Source organism: Muscardinus avellanarius (genome assembly GCF_963383645.1).
Source record: "Muscardinus avellanarius genome assembly, chromosome: 19".
Lineage (NCBI taxonomy): Eukaryota > Metazoa > Chordata > Mammalia > Rodentia > Gliridae > Muscardinus > Muscardinus avellanarius.
The window spans coordinates 15,514,026-15,528,768 of record NC_137805.1 but is presented as its reverse complement, the minus strand read 5'-3'; the positions used below and the strand labels follow the sequence as shown (position 1 = coordinate 15,528,768).

General features: G+C 48.5%; 1 protein-coding gene across 1 annotated transcript; it reads left to right on the top strand.

Annotated features, from left to right (window-relative positions):
- Window positions 1-4,043: 4,043 nt before the first annotated feature.
- LOC308277269 (histone-lysine N-methyltransferase SETMAR-like) lies at window positions 4,044-7,090 on the top strand (the record flags this gene model as incomplete). Its single annotated transcript, XM_080716436.1, has 2 exons — window positions 4,044-4,160; window positions 6,323-7,090. 2 exons carry the CDS (start codon window positions 4,044-4,046, stop codon window positions 7,088-7,090), a joined length of 885 nt encoding a protein of 294 aa, XP_080572562.1.
- Window positions 7,091-14,743: the final 7,653 nt, after the last annotated feature.

Sequence of the window (14,743 nt, the reverse complement as noted above, 5' to 3'; positions counted from 1 at the left end):
CAGTTCTCAGGTATCAGTGACTCTTGTCTAATTGTCCTTTGCATTTTTAAGTGTTTGTGGTCGTGAAGATTGAACCTAGGTTCATTCTACCTCCGAGCAACACCCCCTGCCCTACTCTTAGTCAAACAGGGTCTCACTAAGTTGTGAAGGGCCTCTCCAAGTCGCAGAGGCTGTCCATGAACCGCAATCCTCCTGTTGCTGCCTCCCAAATACTAAAATTCCAAGCATGCACCACCAAGCCCAACTTAGACCATGAGTTTTTATTTAAGGTGTTATTTTTTTATTTATATATTTTTATATATATTTTATTCATTGTATTTTGTGGTACTGGGGTTCCTGGAAGCCATCTACCTCCAGGCTACACTCCCAGACCTATTTTATATTTTTTTATTTGGAAATAGGATCTCTTAAGCCAGCACGGCTGGCTTCGAACCAGCACGATCCTCCTGTCTTTACCTCCCAAGCACGGGAATTACAAGCGTGAGCCACCACACCCGGCTCAGATGTTATGTATGTATGTATGTAGTTATGTATGTATGTATGTGTGTAATCATTTATTGTGGTACTGGATATTGACTCTAGGGACATTCTACCTCCAAGCTGTACTCTCAGCCCTGTTTTTTATTCTTTTTCTTATTCCAGTATTGGGGATGGAACTCAGGGGCATTCTACCTCCGAGCTACACCCCCAGCCCTATTTTTCATCCCTTATTTTGGCACAGAGTCTCTAGAACCGGGATTACAGGTGTGTGCCACAGTACTTAGCTCGTAACCACTTTTTGAGCAGCCCTCTACACGGGCCCTCTCCCAGTGCAGATGACTGTGCCCTCTACCTATCTCTTGATCAGACGAGCACAGTTCACTGGTTAGCTAGCTCTCAGTGAGAAAAAAGAACAAAAGTTTCAGGTTGGTTTCTGTGTGTGTTGCTGTGCGTTGGAAGGTTATCGTAGTGAGAATCATGTAGACTGTCGATGTTGTCCCTATTTATACACCCAAAAGTGCCTGTGATGCCTTGGCTGTTATCTGTCTGTTGAGCTGTACTGTTGGGCTGGAAAGTTGCTCATATAGAGTACCTCTTGGAGCCGGGCGTGGTGGTGCACGCTTGTAATCCCAGCATCTGGGAGGCTGAGACCTGAGGATTGCAGTTCGCGGACAGCCTGAGCTACTTAGTGAGGTCGTCTGCAACTCAGTGAGACCCTGTTTCAAAATAACAAGAATAAAAAATTGGGCAGGAGGTGTAAATTTGACGTCAAATGCCTCTGTGTTCCAACCCCAGACCAAATAAAGAAAGAAAGAAAGAAAGAAAGAAAGAAAGAAAGAAAGAAAGAAAGAACCTACCTCTTGGTCAGTAACATTTGCTATTAAGGATTTGAAGAATGTGGTCAAGTCTCACCATCAAATGAGTTCCATCTGACTTGGGCTTCTCTTTCTCTGGCAGGACCAAACCCACCCCTGCACTCCATTACTCTCTGCCCTCCTGATTTCTCCAACCAGAAATCTCTGGAGCAAAATGTGCTGTGTGGCCACTGCCCCTGCGTCTTCACATGCTTATGTGCAGAAAGACTTGTTGCACCTGGGGACCCCAGCAAACTCCTGGGCCGATATCTCTGCTGGCCGACAACCAGGTTTCTTTCTCTCCTGGTATTTATACAATTTCCAGCTTTGGGTTGCACAGGAATGCAATCATGAAAATCCAAAGCACATATATCACTTTGCGAGTCACACGGGAGCCTGGTACTACATAAACCTAATCTTAACTAGCAGACAGAACAGTTAGCATCAGTCATTCTGAGGGGTCTTATTTACTTAGATTCCATGACTCCAGACCTTGGTGACTCTGGGAAGCACAGTCAGAAGGGCACTTTTGAGTAAGGGTGAGACAAGATAAGATAAAAGCCTTAATGGCTCTCCACACACTATTATGCAAGATGAAGTCCTTGGAAGGCGTAAGGATCGAGTCACTCATAGATCATAAAGTCTGCTTTTGTGTGGAGAGAGACTCTAGGAACTATATCGAGAGATTTCAAGTGAGGAGGAATCTCCAGGAAGAACGGCTTCCTCCTAACAAGTCCCACCTCAGCTGCCTCTTCTCTTGCGTTCTGTGATGTTCCCTTTCTTGCTTTACACTTAGCTCTCAAATATCTGTGTCGTCCTGTCTCAGACTCCCAAATACTGGAATTACAGCATGATCCGCTTTTTAATAAAGCTTGTATTGTAGTTATCCTATCTCTGTAATAACACTGTAGTTAGATGTGCATTTTTATTTCAATGTTCTTAAAACATCTCTGCACGGAGACTTGACGGAGATAACAAGGTACAATGAGAGAAAGTCTTGTTTCCTTCCTTGTGGATCTGGGACAGGCTTGTCAACTTGCCTGATCAAGCATAGAGCAGAGCCTGGCACGCACTTAGTGAGACTTGTAGCAACCTAGGAAGACCCTGTTTCAAACCAAAAAATAAAAGTGCCTTGGCATGCAGCTCTGAAGTAGAATGCCCCTGAGCTCAATCCCCAGTACCACAAAACAAACCACCACCATCGCCACAACAACAAAAAGTAGAACCAAAGGTGTGTTGGTGCACACCTACAATCCTACCCCTGAGGGAGGCTGAGCCAGGAGGATTGCAGGTGTGAGGCCAGCCTCAGCAACTGAGTGCAAACCTCAGTGACCTAGCAAGGCCCATTTCAAAATAAAAAAGCCTGGGGTGTGGCTGGGAGATAGACTGCCTCTGGCTTCAGTCCCAATCCCACCCTTGGCCCCTCCCCTCACATAGCAGAAGTGATATTAAGGGGCCCCTGCGCTCGGTTCAGGAGAGGCCTTAAACTCTCCTCTTCAAACCCTGTTGCTGAGCTTGAGAACTCCAGCCACGGAGCGGCCTCGTGGACACCGGGCAGCGAGCGAGCCACGTGGATGCTCTGTCCTGCCGGGGCTTCACAGGACGGGATCCCAGCCGACGACTGCAGCCTCATGGGAGCCGCAATGACGACCATTCAGCCGAGCCGAGTCAACCTGTAGAACTGGGATGAGGATGATACTTGAATTTCTGCTTTGAGTTCTGAATTGCAGGGCCGTCTGTAACACAACATAGAGAATTGACTTTTGTAAGCGGGAGTCAGTCTTAAAATCATAATAAAAAAAAAGATCAAATTTGTCTGTACACAAATGAATTCTGAACTGGGCATGGTGACACATACCTGTAATCTCAGTACCTAGGGGGCTCAGACCAGAGGATCACAGGTTCATCAACCTCGTAAGACCCTCAGCAACTTAGACCTCATTTCAAAAAAAATAAAGGTGGTGCCCGGTAGTAATCTCAGCATTCAGGAGGCTGAGACAGGAGGATCTTAGTTCATGGTCAGCCTCAGCTACTTGGTGAGGCCCTCTGCAACTCAGTGAGACCCTGTTTCAAAACAAAAATAGGACTGGTGAGTAGCTTGGAGGTCGAATGCCCCTGGGTTCCATCCCCAGTACTGTCAAAAAAAAAAAAAAGTTAATTCTATGATGTACTTCAATGGTGAGAAATCTGACCCCTACCTCCTCCTGTCCACTTACTTAATTGTCTAGTGCAGGTGTTCATGTATTTGGGTTTGAGAATTGTCAAAATATACCTCAATGAGAAACAACGTTTTTTTTTTTGAAAAAAGACTTCTTAAATTTCTTTTTTTTCTTTTTTTTTTTCAGGTGTGGGGATGGAACCCAGGGGCATTTGACCTCCGAGCTACACCCCCAGCCCTATTTTTCATCCCTTATTTTGATACAGAGCCTCTAGAACCGGGATTGCAGGTGTGTGCCACAGTGCTTAGCTCGTAACCACTTTTTGAGCATTCCTCTGCACGGGCCCTCTACCCAGTGCAGATGACTGTGCCCTCCAAACAAGTGCAGCGAGCCCACGCCCCCTCAGATCTCTGCTGAGGCTGTGCAAACTACAACTCCCGTGAGGCCTCGCGGCCGCGGACTACAAGTCCCAGCATCCTCCGCGAGGCGCCTGCCTGTCAGGGAAGGAGGCTGGGCACCGGAAGTTAAAGAGTGGAAGTGACCTTCTGAGATGGCAGCCTCTGAAGGGACACCTGCGGCTCAAATAGATCATGTGGATATAGCGGGAGGCCTGGAGAACTTGCCCATGAGCGTGTGGCCGCCGGGGGCGGGGCCAGCGCCCTTCCAGGTAAGGGAGTGGCTAGTCAGGGGGCGGGACTAGTTGCCCCGCCAATCTGCGTGCCACTCTCCCGGGTAGGGGCGTGGTTAGCCAGGGGGCGGGGCTAGATGCCCGAGACAGCCTCGTGCTGCCCTCCCCTCGGGGGCGGGGCTAACCAGGGGGCGGGGCCAGGTGCCCAAGACACCTGCGTGCTGCCCTCCCAGGGAGGGGCGTGCCTATCCAGTGAGGGGCGGAGCTAAATACGTGAGAGTGGCAGGCAACCCCCACAGGGCGGGGCTGGTATCCTCCTGGGTAGAGGCGGGGCTAGGCGCATAGGGGCGTGGCTATGTGCCCGATAGCTGCAGGCTGCCCCGTGTGTGGGGCTCGGCTGCAGGGCGGGGCTCGGCGGCTGCTCTGATAGGGTTGAGGCGTCCACAGGTGGCATTTTAAAATTCCTCCCCACCTTTTCCTTATCCAGTTTCAGAGCTGTTGGCACGTGCAAAGTTCTTAAGAGGCACAGGCTGAGGTCTTTATAAACCTGTCGTCAGACCTTCGCAAGGATCTTGCCCTCTGCAGTCTGTAGACTGCTGATTCCTTGACGTCAAAGACCCTTTTTGTCCAACTTTTTGTTGACAACACGGTGAAGCATCCACAGAAAATCATTTACCTCTCTGTTCTCCAAAGTCTTATATGAGAATAAGGGTTAAGACCTATTAATAAGTCTGCCTGATGTTAAAAAATAAATCAATAACGGCTCTAAGAAGTCACACCTGGCCGAGGCTGATGCCTTCCTCTTGCTTGGAATTCTTGGGCAAATATAAATTAGCTTCTGCAAAGCCTTCAAACCCTCCAGGGTACAGTTTAAATCATAGCAGCTCTCTTCACACCTGCAGTTTGGAGAACTATTGGCCTGATGTATGTATTGAAGTTAACTCATTTAAACTGGACACCGCGGTCTAGGCTCTAATTCTGGCTACTCAGGAATTAGGCAGGAGTTTCTTGAGATTGAGGCCAGTCTCAGCAACACAGCCAGACCCCCATCTCCCAGCCCAAAAAACTAAAAATGGCTGGGCGTGGTGGCACATGCTTGTAATTCCAGCACTTAGGAGGCTGAGATCCAGGAGGATCGCAGTTCGCAGACAGCCTGGGCTACTTAGTAAGGTCCTCTGTAACATGGTGAGACCCTGTTTCCAAATAGAGAATAAAAAATATGGCTAGGGGTGTAGCTCGGAGGTAGAATGCCCCTCGGTTCCATCCCCAGACCCGCAAAATGAAATAAAAGAACTCACTTTATTTTAAGGATGAAATTAACTCATTTAAGAATAAACGCCAGGCGTGGTGGCACACGCTGGTAATCCCCGCGCTTGGGAGGCGAAGACAGGAGGATCGCGCTGGTTCGGCCTTGCTGGCTAAAGAGACCCTGTTTCCAAATAAAATATAAAAATAGGTCTGGGAGTGTAGCCCGGAGGTAGAAGGGCTTCCAGGAACCCCAGTACCACCAAAATATAATAATAATAATAATAATAATAATAATAATAATAATAAATTAATTTATATAACTCTTCTCTTTAGAATCATCATAATCATTACTGTCCATAAAGTCATGGGTTTTGCTTCACTCGTTATAGTTTCCAAAATGCTCATGAAAATAATACTTGTTGCCGGGCGTGGTGGCGCACACCTGTAATCCCTGCACTTGGAGGCGGAGACAGGAGGATCAAGCTGGTTCGAAGCCAGCTGTGCTGCCTTAAGAGACCCTGTTTCCAAAAATATATATATAAAATATGTCTGGGAGTGCAGCCCGGAGGTAGAAGGGTTTTCAGGAACCCCAGTACCACCAATAATAAAACTAATAATAATGAAAATATTTGTCTATTATATATACATATATATATATATATATATATATATATATATACTTTTTTTTTTTTTGCAGTACCGAGATGGAACCAAGGGGCATTCTACCTCCGAACGACACTCCCAACCCTACTTTTTTTTATTCTTTATTTTGAAACAGGGTCTCACTGAGTTGCAAAGGGCCTCGCTAAGTAGCTGAGGCTGTCTGAGAACCGTGATCCTCCTGTCTCGGCCTTCCGAATGCTGGGATGACAAGCATGCGCCGCCACGCCCGGCTCTATTTGTACTTTTGCTGGCATGTCTCACGCTGACTTGCACCGTTTCTATGTTGACAGTACACCCCGGATCACGTCATGGGACCTGGAGCAGCCACGGACCCCACTCAGATAACCTTTCCCGGCTGCAGGTGCGGCGCCGCCCCCTGCCTCCCCGGCTCTTGCCCCTGCCTCCGCCAGGACGAGAACTATGACGAGCACTTGTGCCTCAGGGTGCTAGGCCCGGGAGCCAAGTACTCCAGGCCCGTCTTTGAATGCAACGCCCTGTGCCAGTGTGCGGACCATTGCACAAACAGAGTGGTCCAGAGGGGGCTGCAGTTCCGCCTGCAGGTGTTCAAGACGGACGGAAAGGGCTGGGGGCTGCGGACCCTGGAGTTGATACCCAAAGGGAGATTCGTCTGTGAATACGCCGGCGAGGTCCTGGGCGCCTCGGAAGCGCGGAGGAGAACTCACTCGCAGAAGAGGCAGGACCCCAACTACATCATCGCCGTCAGGGAGCACGTGTGTGGCGGGCCGGTCCTGGAGACCTTCGTGGACCCCACGTCCATCGGCAACGCCGGCCGGTTCCTGAACCACTCCTGCCAGCCCAACCTGGTCATGGTCCCCGTCCGAGTCGACTCGATGGTACCTAAACTGGCCCTCTTCGCAGCCACGGCCATCGGCCCGGGAGAAGAGCTCTCTTACGACTATTCGGGAAGGTTCCTTAACCCCGTGGAAGGGGGCGAAGAAGAGAGGCCCCAGGGCGGGCAGCTGCGGAATCCCTGCTCCTGCGGGGCCGCAGCGTGTGCCGGGTTCCTGCCTTTTGATGGTTCACTGTACTGCCCTTAGCCAGGTGTCCATCAGGAAGAGTGCAGGGGGAGGCTGGCCTCGAACCCGCGCCCCTCCTGGCTCAGCCTCCCAGTCCACACTCGGATCTCACAGCTCTGATCTTTTAGGAGAAACAGTCTCCTGGTTGAAGCTACCAGTACTGGGCTCTCACCCGAATCCAATCCGTACCGGGACTGCGAACGCATCCCACCATGCCCGGTTGCTTTCTTTTCCTCTTCGTTTTTACATAGATACATAACTGTTCAGAATACTCGCTTTCCCAGTTAGATGCGACTAAGTGTTTTATTGCTTTCAGGATAAAAGCAAAAAATTGTGTGTCCTTAAGTTGGGTATCTTGCCCTTATCTTCTTTCATCCTATAAGCAGAAATGTGTATGTGATGGCCGGGGTAGGGGAAGCAATCCTAGCAGGCCACTCTCCAAGGTGATCCTCAGAAAGGGTCCTGCAAGCCGGGCGTGGTGGGCACGCTTGTAATCCCCGCGCTTGGGAGGCGAAGACAGGAGGATCGCGCAGGTTCGAAGCCAGCCGAGTTGGCGTAAGAGATCCTGTTTCCAAATGAAATATAAAATATAAAATTGGTCTGGGAGTGTAGTACAGAGGTAGAAGGGCTTCCAGGAGCCCGAGGACCACCAAAAAAACAAAACAAAACAAAAAGGGTTGTGCAAACTGAGCATGGTGGTGCACGCTTGTAATCCCATCGCTTGGGAGGCTTAGACAGGAGGATCGCACGGGTTCGAAGCCAGCCTCAGCTACTTAGTGAGGCTCTCAGCAACTTAGTGAGACCCTGTTTCCAAATAAAATATAAAATAGGTCTGTGAGTATAGCCCGGAGGTAGAAAGCCTCTGGGTTCCAGCCCCAGTACCACCAAAAATAAATAAAGAATAAAAAATAGGGCTGTGGATGTTACTTGGAGGTTGAATGCCCCTAGGTTCCATCCCCAGTGCCACAAAAAAAGAGGAAGAGGAAGACAAAGAGGAGGAGGAGGAGGAGGAGGAGGAGGAGGAGGAGGAAGCAAGGGCGTGTTGAACAAATCAGCAAGGTAGAAGGTGGTATGAGTATCAGTACTGTGGAAAACGCTACGTTCTGATCTCACAGCGCTGTTTCTTTAGAAGAAACAGTCTCCTTGTTTAAGCTGCCATTATTGGGCTTTTGCACCAAATCCAGCCATGATTCAAGAAAACCCTAGTTCTGGGAGGCTGAGACAGGAGAATCACAGGTTCAAGGCCAGCCTCAGCAACTTAGCAAGGGCTCCGTAACTTAGTGAGACTGCTTCAAAATGAAAAATTCAAGACAGGTGTGGTGGCACACACTCATAATCCTAGCACTTAGGAGGCTGGGACAGGAGGATGGCAATTTTGATTGTGTGTGTGTGTGGTACTGGGGGAGGAAACCTCTGGACTATACTCCCAGACTTTTTTTTTTTTTTGGTGGTACTGGGGTTCCTGGAAGCCCTTCCACCTCCCAGACCTATTTTATACTTTTTTAAAATTTGGAAACAGGGTCTCTTAAGCCAGCGTGGCTGGCTTCGAACCTGCGTGATCCTCCTGTCTCAGCCTCCCAAGCGCGGGGATTACAAGCGTACGCCACCATGCTCAGCTTGTTTTTAATTTTTTTATTGGTGCATTGTTGCAGAGGGGTTTTTTTGGGGGGGGTACTGGGGTTCCTGGAAACCCTTCTACCTCCGGGCTAAATTCCCAGACCTATATTATACTTTTTTTTTGAAACAGGGTCTCTTAAGCCAGCTAGGCTGGCTTCGAACCTGCGTGATCCTCCTGTCTCTGCCTCCCAAGCGCAGGGATTACAAACGTGCGCCACCACGCCCCGCTGCAATGAATTTTGATCAATCAAAAAATAATCCCCATGCCAGGCATGGTGGCGCACGCTTGTAATCCCTGCGCTTGGGAGGCAGAGACAGGAGGATCGCGCAGGATCGAAGCCAGCCGCGCGCGCTGGCTTAGGAGACCCTGTTTCCAAATAAAAAATGTAAAAAAGTTCTGGGAGTGAAACCCGGAGGTTGAAGGGCTTCCAGCAACCCCAGTACCACCAAAAAAAAAATCCCCAAAGAAAAGTATAATGCAGTACATTAAGCTCCACTCCTGGGCAGTCTCGTTCTCGCTGTGATGATTCCTAAAGAAAAGTATAATGCAATACAGTAACATCCACTAGAGGGCAGTCTCGCAGTCGCTGAGATGATCCCCAAAGAAAGTAAAATGCAATACATTAACCTCCAGTAGAGGGCAGTCTCGTTCTCGCTGAAATTATCCCCAAAGAAAAGTAAAATGCAATACATTGACCTCCAGTAGAGGGCAGTCTCGTCGCTGAAATGATGCCCAAGGAAAAGTATAATGCAAAACATTAACTTCCACTAGAGGGCCGTCTCACTCTCACTGAGAAGATCCCCAAAGAAAAGTACAATGCAAAACATTACCTTCCATTAGAGGGCAGTGTTGTTCTTGCTGAGATGATCCCCAAAGAGTAATTCAGTACATTAACCTCCACTAGAGGGCAGTCTCGTCGCTGAAATGATCCCCAAAGAAAAGTACAATGCAATACATTGACCTCCACTAGAGGGCAGTCTCGCAGTCACTGAAATGATCCCCAAAGAAAAGTTTAATGCAAAATACTAACCTCCACTCGAGGGCCGTCTCATTCTCACTGAGAAGATCCCCAAAGAAAAGTATAATGCAAAACATTAACTTCCAATAGAGGGCAGTGTTTTCTTACTGAAATGATCCCCAAAGAAAAGTAAAATGAAAAAGAGTAAGCTCCACTAGAGGGCAGTCTCGCTCTCGCTGAGATGATCCCCAAAGAAAAGTAAAATGCAATACATTAACCTCCACTACAGTGGAGTCTAAACTCGCTGAAATGATCCCCAAAGAAAAGTATAATTCAATACATTAACCTCCACTAGAGGTCAGTCTCGCTCTCGCTGAGATGATCCCCAAAGAAAAGTAAATGCTAAACAGTGACCTCCACTACGGCTATTCCTTCGAGTGTGTCCACTAGTGTCCAACAGAGATGGACTCCTGGCTGAAGCCTTTGCTGCACTCGTGGCACACGTCCAGCTTCTCTCTGCAGTGCTTTTTCTCGTGGACGATTGTCGGGGCCCACTCGGCAGGACCGAGGTGGCACCCAGGCTTGTTGCCAGCGTGGACTCAAGATGGCGCCTGGGCTTGCAGCCAAGTCACGAGGCTCACGAGGCTGGCGGTGCCCTGAGCCTGCGCAGTGAGCCCTATCAGGCGCCTTACGGATAATTAGTGATGCAACGCCTCGTGCTACCACCTGCCCGCCCAGGAGAAGGTTAAAAAGCGCGCATGCCCTAGCGGGGAGAAGGAGAAGGAGAAGGAGAAGGAGAAGGAGAAGGAGAAGGAGAAGGAGAAGGAGAAGGAGAAGGAGCTAAGAGGGTTGGTGGACAGGAAGTGCAGTTCCTTGGCGGACTGCTCCAGGCTCCGAGCTGGGACGGACATGTTCACAAAGCCACCACTGTGACCGGTGTGTGCTGCAGCAGAGACGTAGAGTGCCACGGAAGAGGGTTGGTGGAGTGATGAGGGAGAGGATAGAAGACTGATGTTGTTTTTACCTGAGAGGGCGTTGAGAGAGTATTAAAGAGGAACGGGAACTGTATAAGAACCTGGGGTAATAAAACTGCTTGAGGAAGATCGTGTAAGAGTCGTCACTGCGCGCGACAAATGGTGGCCCGTACGGGGAACTTCGCTTTGATCAGAACCTCGGCAGTCCAGGGCAGCCGGCTGGTAAGTACTCCTTTGACTCCGAAAAGGGAGGAGGAGGCTCCATTAAGGAGGATATTTTCCCCGATCAAAGGGGGCTCCATTAAGGAGGATATTTTTTAGTGTAAGCAAGTTATTTCCCCGATCAAAGGGGGCTCCATTAAGGAGGATATTTTTTAGTGTTTTCCCCGATCAAAGGGGGCTCCATTAAGGAGGTTATTTTCCCCGATCAAAGGGGGCTCCATTAAGGAGGTAAATAAGGCTCGTGGATAAGCGAGGCTCGCGGAAAAGCGAGGGACAGCGCTGTATTTTCCCCGATCAAAGGGGGCTCCATTAAGGAGGATATTTAGTAAATAAGGCTCGCGGATAAGCGAGGCTCGCGGAAAAGCGAGGGACAGCGCTGTATTTTCCCCGATCAAAGGGGGCTCCATTAAGGAGGATATTTTTTAGTGTAAGCAAGTTATTTCCCCGATCAAAGGGGGCTCCATTAAGGAGGATATTTAGTAAATAAGGCTCGCGGATAAGCGAGGCTCGCGGAAAAGCGAGGGACAGCGCTGTATTTTCCCCGATCAAAGGGGGCTCTATTAAGGAGGATATTTAGTAAATAAGGCTCGCGGATAAGCGAGGCTCGCGGAAAAGCGAGGGACAGCGCTGTATTTTCCCCGATCAAAGGGGGCTCCATTAAGGAGGATATTTTTTAGTGTAAGCAAGTTAGAGAATCGGGCTGGTCCTGATTCGACTCCCTCTCCTAATCCGCCACCATAGATGGAAGACACCTGAGGTTAGTTGGAAAAGGCGCCTAATGTGTAAAGGATAGGTCAGAAGATTAGTTCCTAACGTAAGAGTTGTAAACTGCTGCTCGGTACCGTAGAGATGAGTTGTTTTCTTTAAGATCTTTGGGGAATTATTTCTACTTTTCCTCTTCCTTTACCTTGGTTAATGATAGTTTAGGTTGTTTTATTGATACCTGTTTTCTGACTTTCTGCTATGCTTCTATGCACCCTTGGAGACTTTGGAATTTCTGCTCTTATTGCTGTAATTGTGGCCTCTGTGGCCGTGGCAGTTATTGCAGCCACTATGAATGCTCTATCCTCACATGTGGCTGCTGGCATGGCTCAGCAAGCTCAATTATCTGGACTATATGTATAACGTATGTGCAGTATCAGAATTTCTCCCATGCAGGCAATTTGTTTCGTCAATTAAGCAAGACGCTTCTAGGAACTTGGAGCCGTGAATTTGAACACACCATGATTGAGCTACGAGCGTCCATCGCTGCAATTAATTCTACCCACGTGGAAGTCGCCGCAGTACAACAATGAATGGACTTAATACACGGAACATTGGGTTTTTTAAAAGACTGGGGTGGCATGGCGTTCTGGGCATTCTTGCTGGTGGTAGCATGATGTTTCATGGTTGGATATATCAGGCGAACTCGACAACGCGCACTGCAACAACAGCGCATATTGGTGCAAGCTCTGGCAGCCCTAGAAGCTGGCTTATCTCCCCATGTATGGCTCAGTATGCTGGATCGGTAGTCAGTGACGGGTAAGATCGTCCCCGGGACCTTTCAACCTAAGACAGGGAAACAATCATGCTATTGTTCTCCCAATGACGGGTAAGAATGGTCCTTGAGGGTCGGCAACCTAAGACAGGCACGATCCCGAGCCTTATTTTAATAAAATAAAAAGGGAGATATGTCGGGGCCCACTCGGCAGGACCGAGGTGGCACCCAGGCTTGTTGCCAGCGTGGACTCAAGATGGCGCCTGGGCTTGCAGCCAAGTCACGAGGCTCACGAGGCTGGCGGTGCCCTGAGCCTGCGCAGTGAGCCCTATCAGGCGCCTTACGGATAATTAGTGATGCAACGCCTCGTGCTACCACCTGCCCGCCCAGGAGAAGGTTAAAAAGCGCGCATGCCCTAGCGGGGAGAAGGAGAAGGAGAAGGAGAAGGAGAAGGAGAAGGAGAAGGAGAAGGAGAAGGAGCTAAGAGGGTTGGTGGACAGGAAGTGCAGTTCCTTGGCGGACTGCTCCAGGCTCCGAGCTGGGACGGACATGTTCACAAAGCCACCACTGTGACCGGTGTGTGCTGCAGCAGAGACGTAGAGTGCCACGGAAGAGGGTTGGTGGAGTGATGAGGGAGAGGATAGAAGACTGATGTTGTTTTTACCTGAGAGGGCGTTGAGAGAGTATTAAAGAGGAACGGGAACTGTATAAGAACCTGGGGTAATAAAACTGCTTGAGGAAGATCGTGTAAGAGTCGTCACTGCGCGCGACAGACGATGAAGTGGGACTTCCACCTAAAGCCTCACCTGCCGCACTCGAGGCACATATGGCTTCTCGCCAAGTGCGTCTTCACATGGGTGGGAAGTTGCGGCAGACTGGCTCAGCTGGGCACTGAATATGGGCACTGAGTCCGTTCGGGACCAAGTTTCTCAGAAAGGTGGGCAAAGGTTTCGGTTATAGTTCTGCAGCCACTTCTCTGCAGCGATTTTTTCCCTTTTTTATGAAATAAACTCCTTTAAGTTCCTGTTCACAGAGCTAAAAGTGGAGATTCCTCTCCGGGAAAAAAAATATCTGAAACGATTGACACGGACAAATGCCTCTTGTGCAATTGACACTGTATTCTAGGCACAAGATTTTTTGTACTTCCCTATTTCCCCGTGATTCCCTAGTAGTAAAGTGCAAACACCCAAAAAACAATAGTGAGATATACATGTAAATCACCAACCCTGAACAAGACAAAAGCAAGGCCTGTGACAGCCCAGGTCTTTGTGATTGAAATCAGTCCCATGACCCTGCAGGTGGGTCTTGTGCTTTCAGTCAGCCCCTTTGGCCTTGCCTTGGCCTTGCAGCTGCAGAGGCTTTTAGTGGGCAAATTCCAGAAGAACAAAAGTCACATCCAAAATCCCTTGAAGAATTCAGTTTTTAAGAGTTTTCTTTAACCCTTTTCAAACCTTTTATTCCTAGGGCTTAGTCCAAAGTCCTTCACTATCTAGCAACCTCCTTTGAACTGAATGGGGACGAAGTCGGAGATTCCAGCTTTCATACGTGTAGTTGGCGTAGGGAAATCCGTGTACATTTATGATGATTTAGAGGATTTTGATGAATGTCTGTTGGATTTTGTCTGCAATACCATCTGCTGTCTGAACGCTTCACCCTATTAAACACTGAAAATATATTTTAGTAGACAGGGCCCAAAAAACAACATGAAGTTTTTATTATATCAGTCTTTTGTTCTGTCTTAACTATTTTAACAAGGTGGTGTCGCCCTGTCTCCAGGCAGTGCTATTATTAGGTGCAAAGGTCAAGATTCCTCCTAGCTCTCTGCTCTATTGTAATGATTAGAATGAAGGTCACAGATAGGGAGGAATTCTGCATTTGTAATTGCTGTAGCAGGAATGCTTCCACAGGATCTGAATTCTGACTAGAATTACGTCTTTGAGCAAAGCCGAGGGTGTTTAGAGGCTTAGACAAATTACTAGAAAATTTATTTTCCACAGACTCAGTTTCTCTCACAGTCCTGATCTTATATCACCGGAGCAATTCGTGTGGAAAGTTAAAAGAATCATTACCAAAAGAATAATAGTTATGAAAGAATATCTAGGAGTGGGGGAGTACTTTGGCCAGAGACAACACTTTCCCTCGGGGCTCTGCTTTCTTTAAGCCAGCCAAATTTTTTAAAAATTATTTTTATTGGTGCATTGTAATCATACATCACATTGGAATACAAGACTTGAGAGGATATACAAGCACACATCATCCAATTAGCCCTCATCCAGTCCCCATCCCATTCCCTCCCCCTCCCTCGATCCCATGCTTGTTTGGTGATTAACTTTGATACATTTGTTTATGTTCCTCCTGCTTTTTAAAGAGGCTCCATCCTCCCCTATTCCATACCCTCTGATTGGTCACCTTAATTGCTTCACTA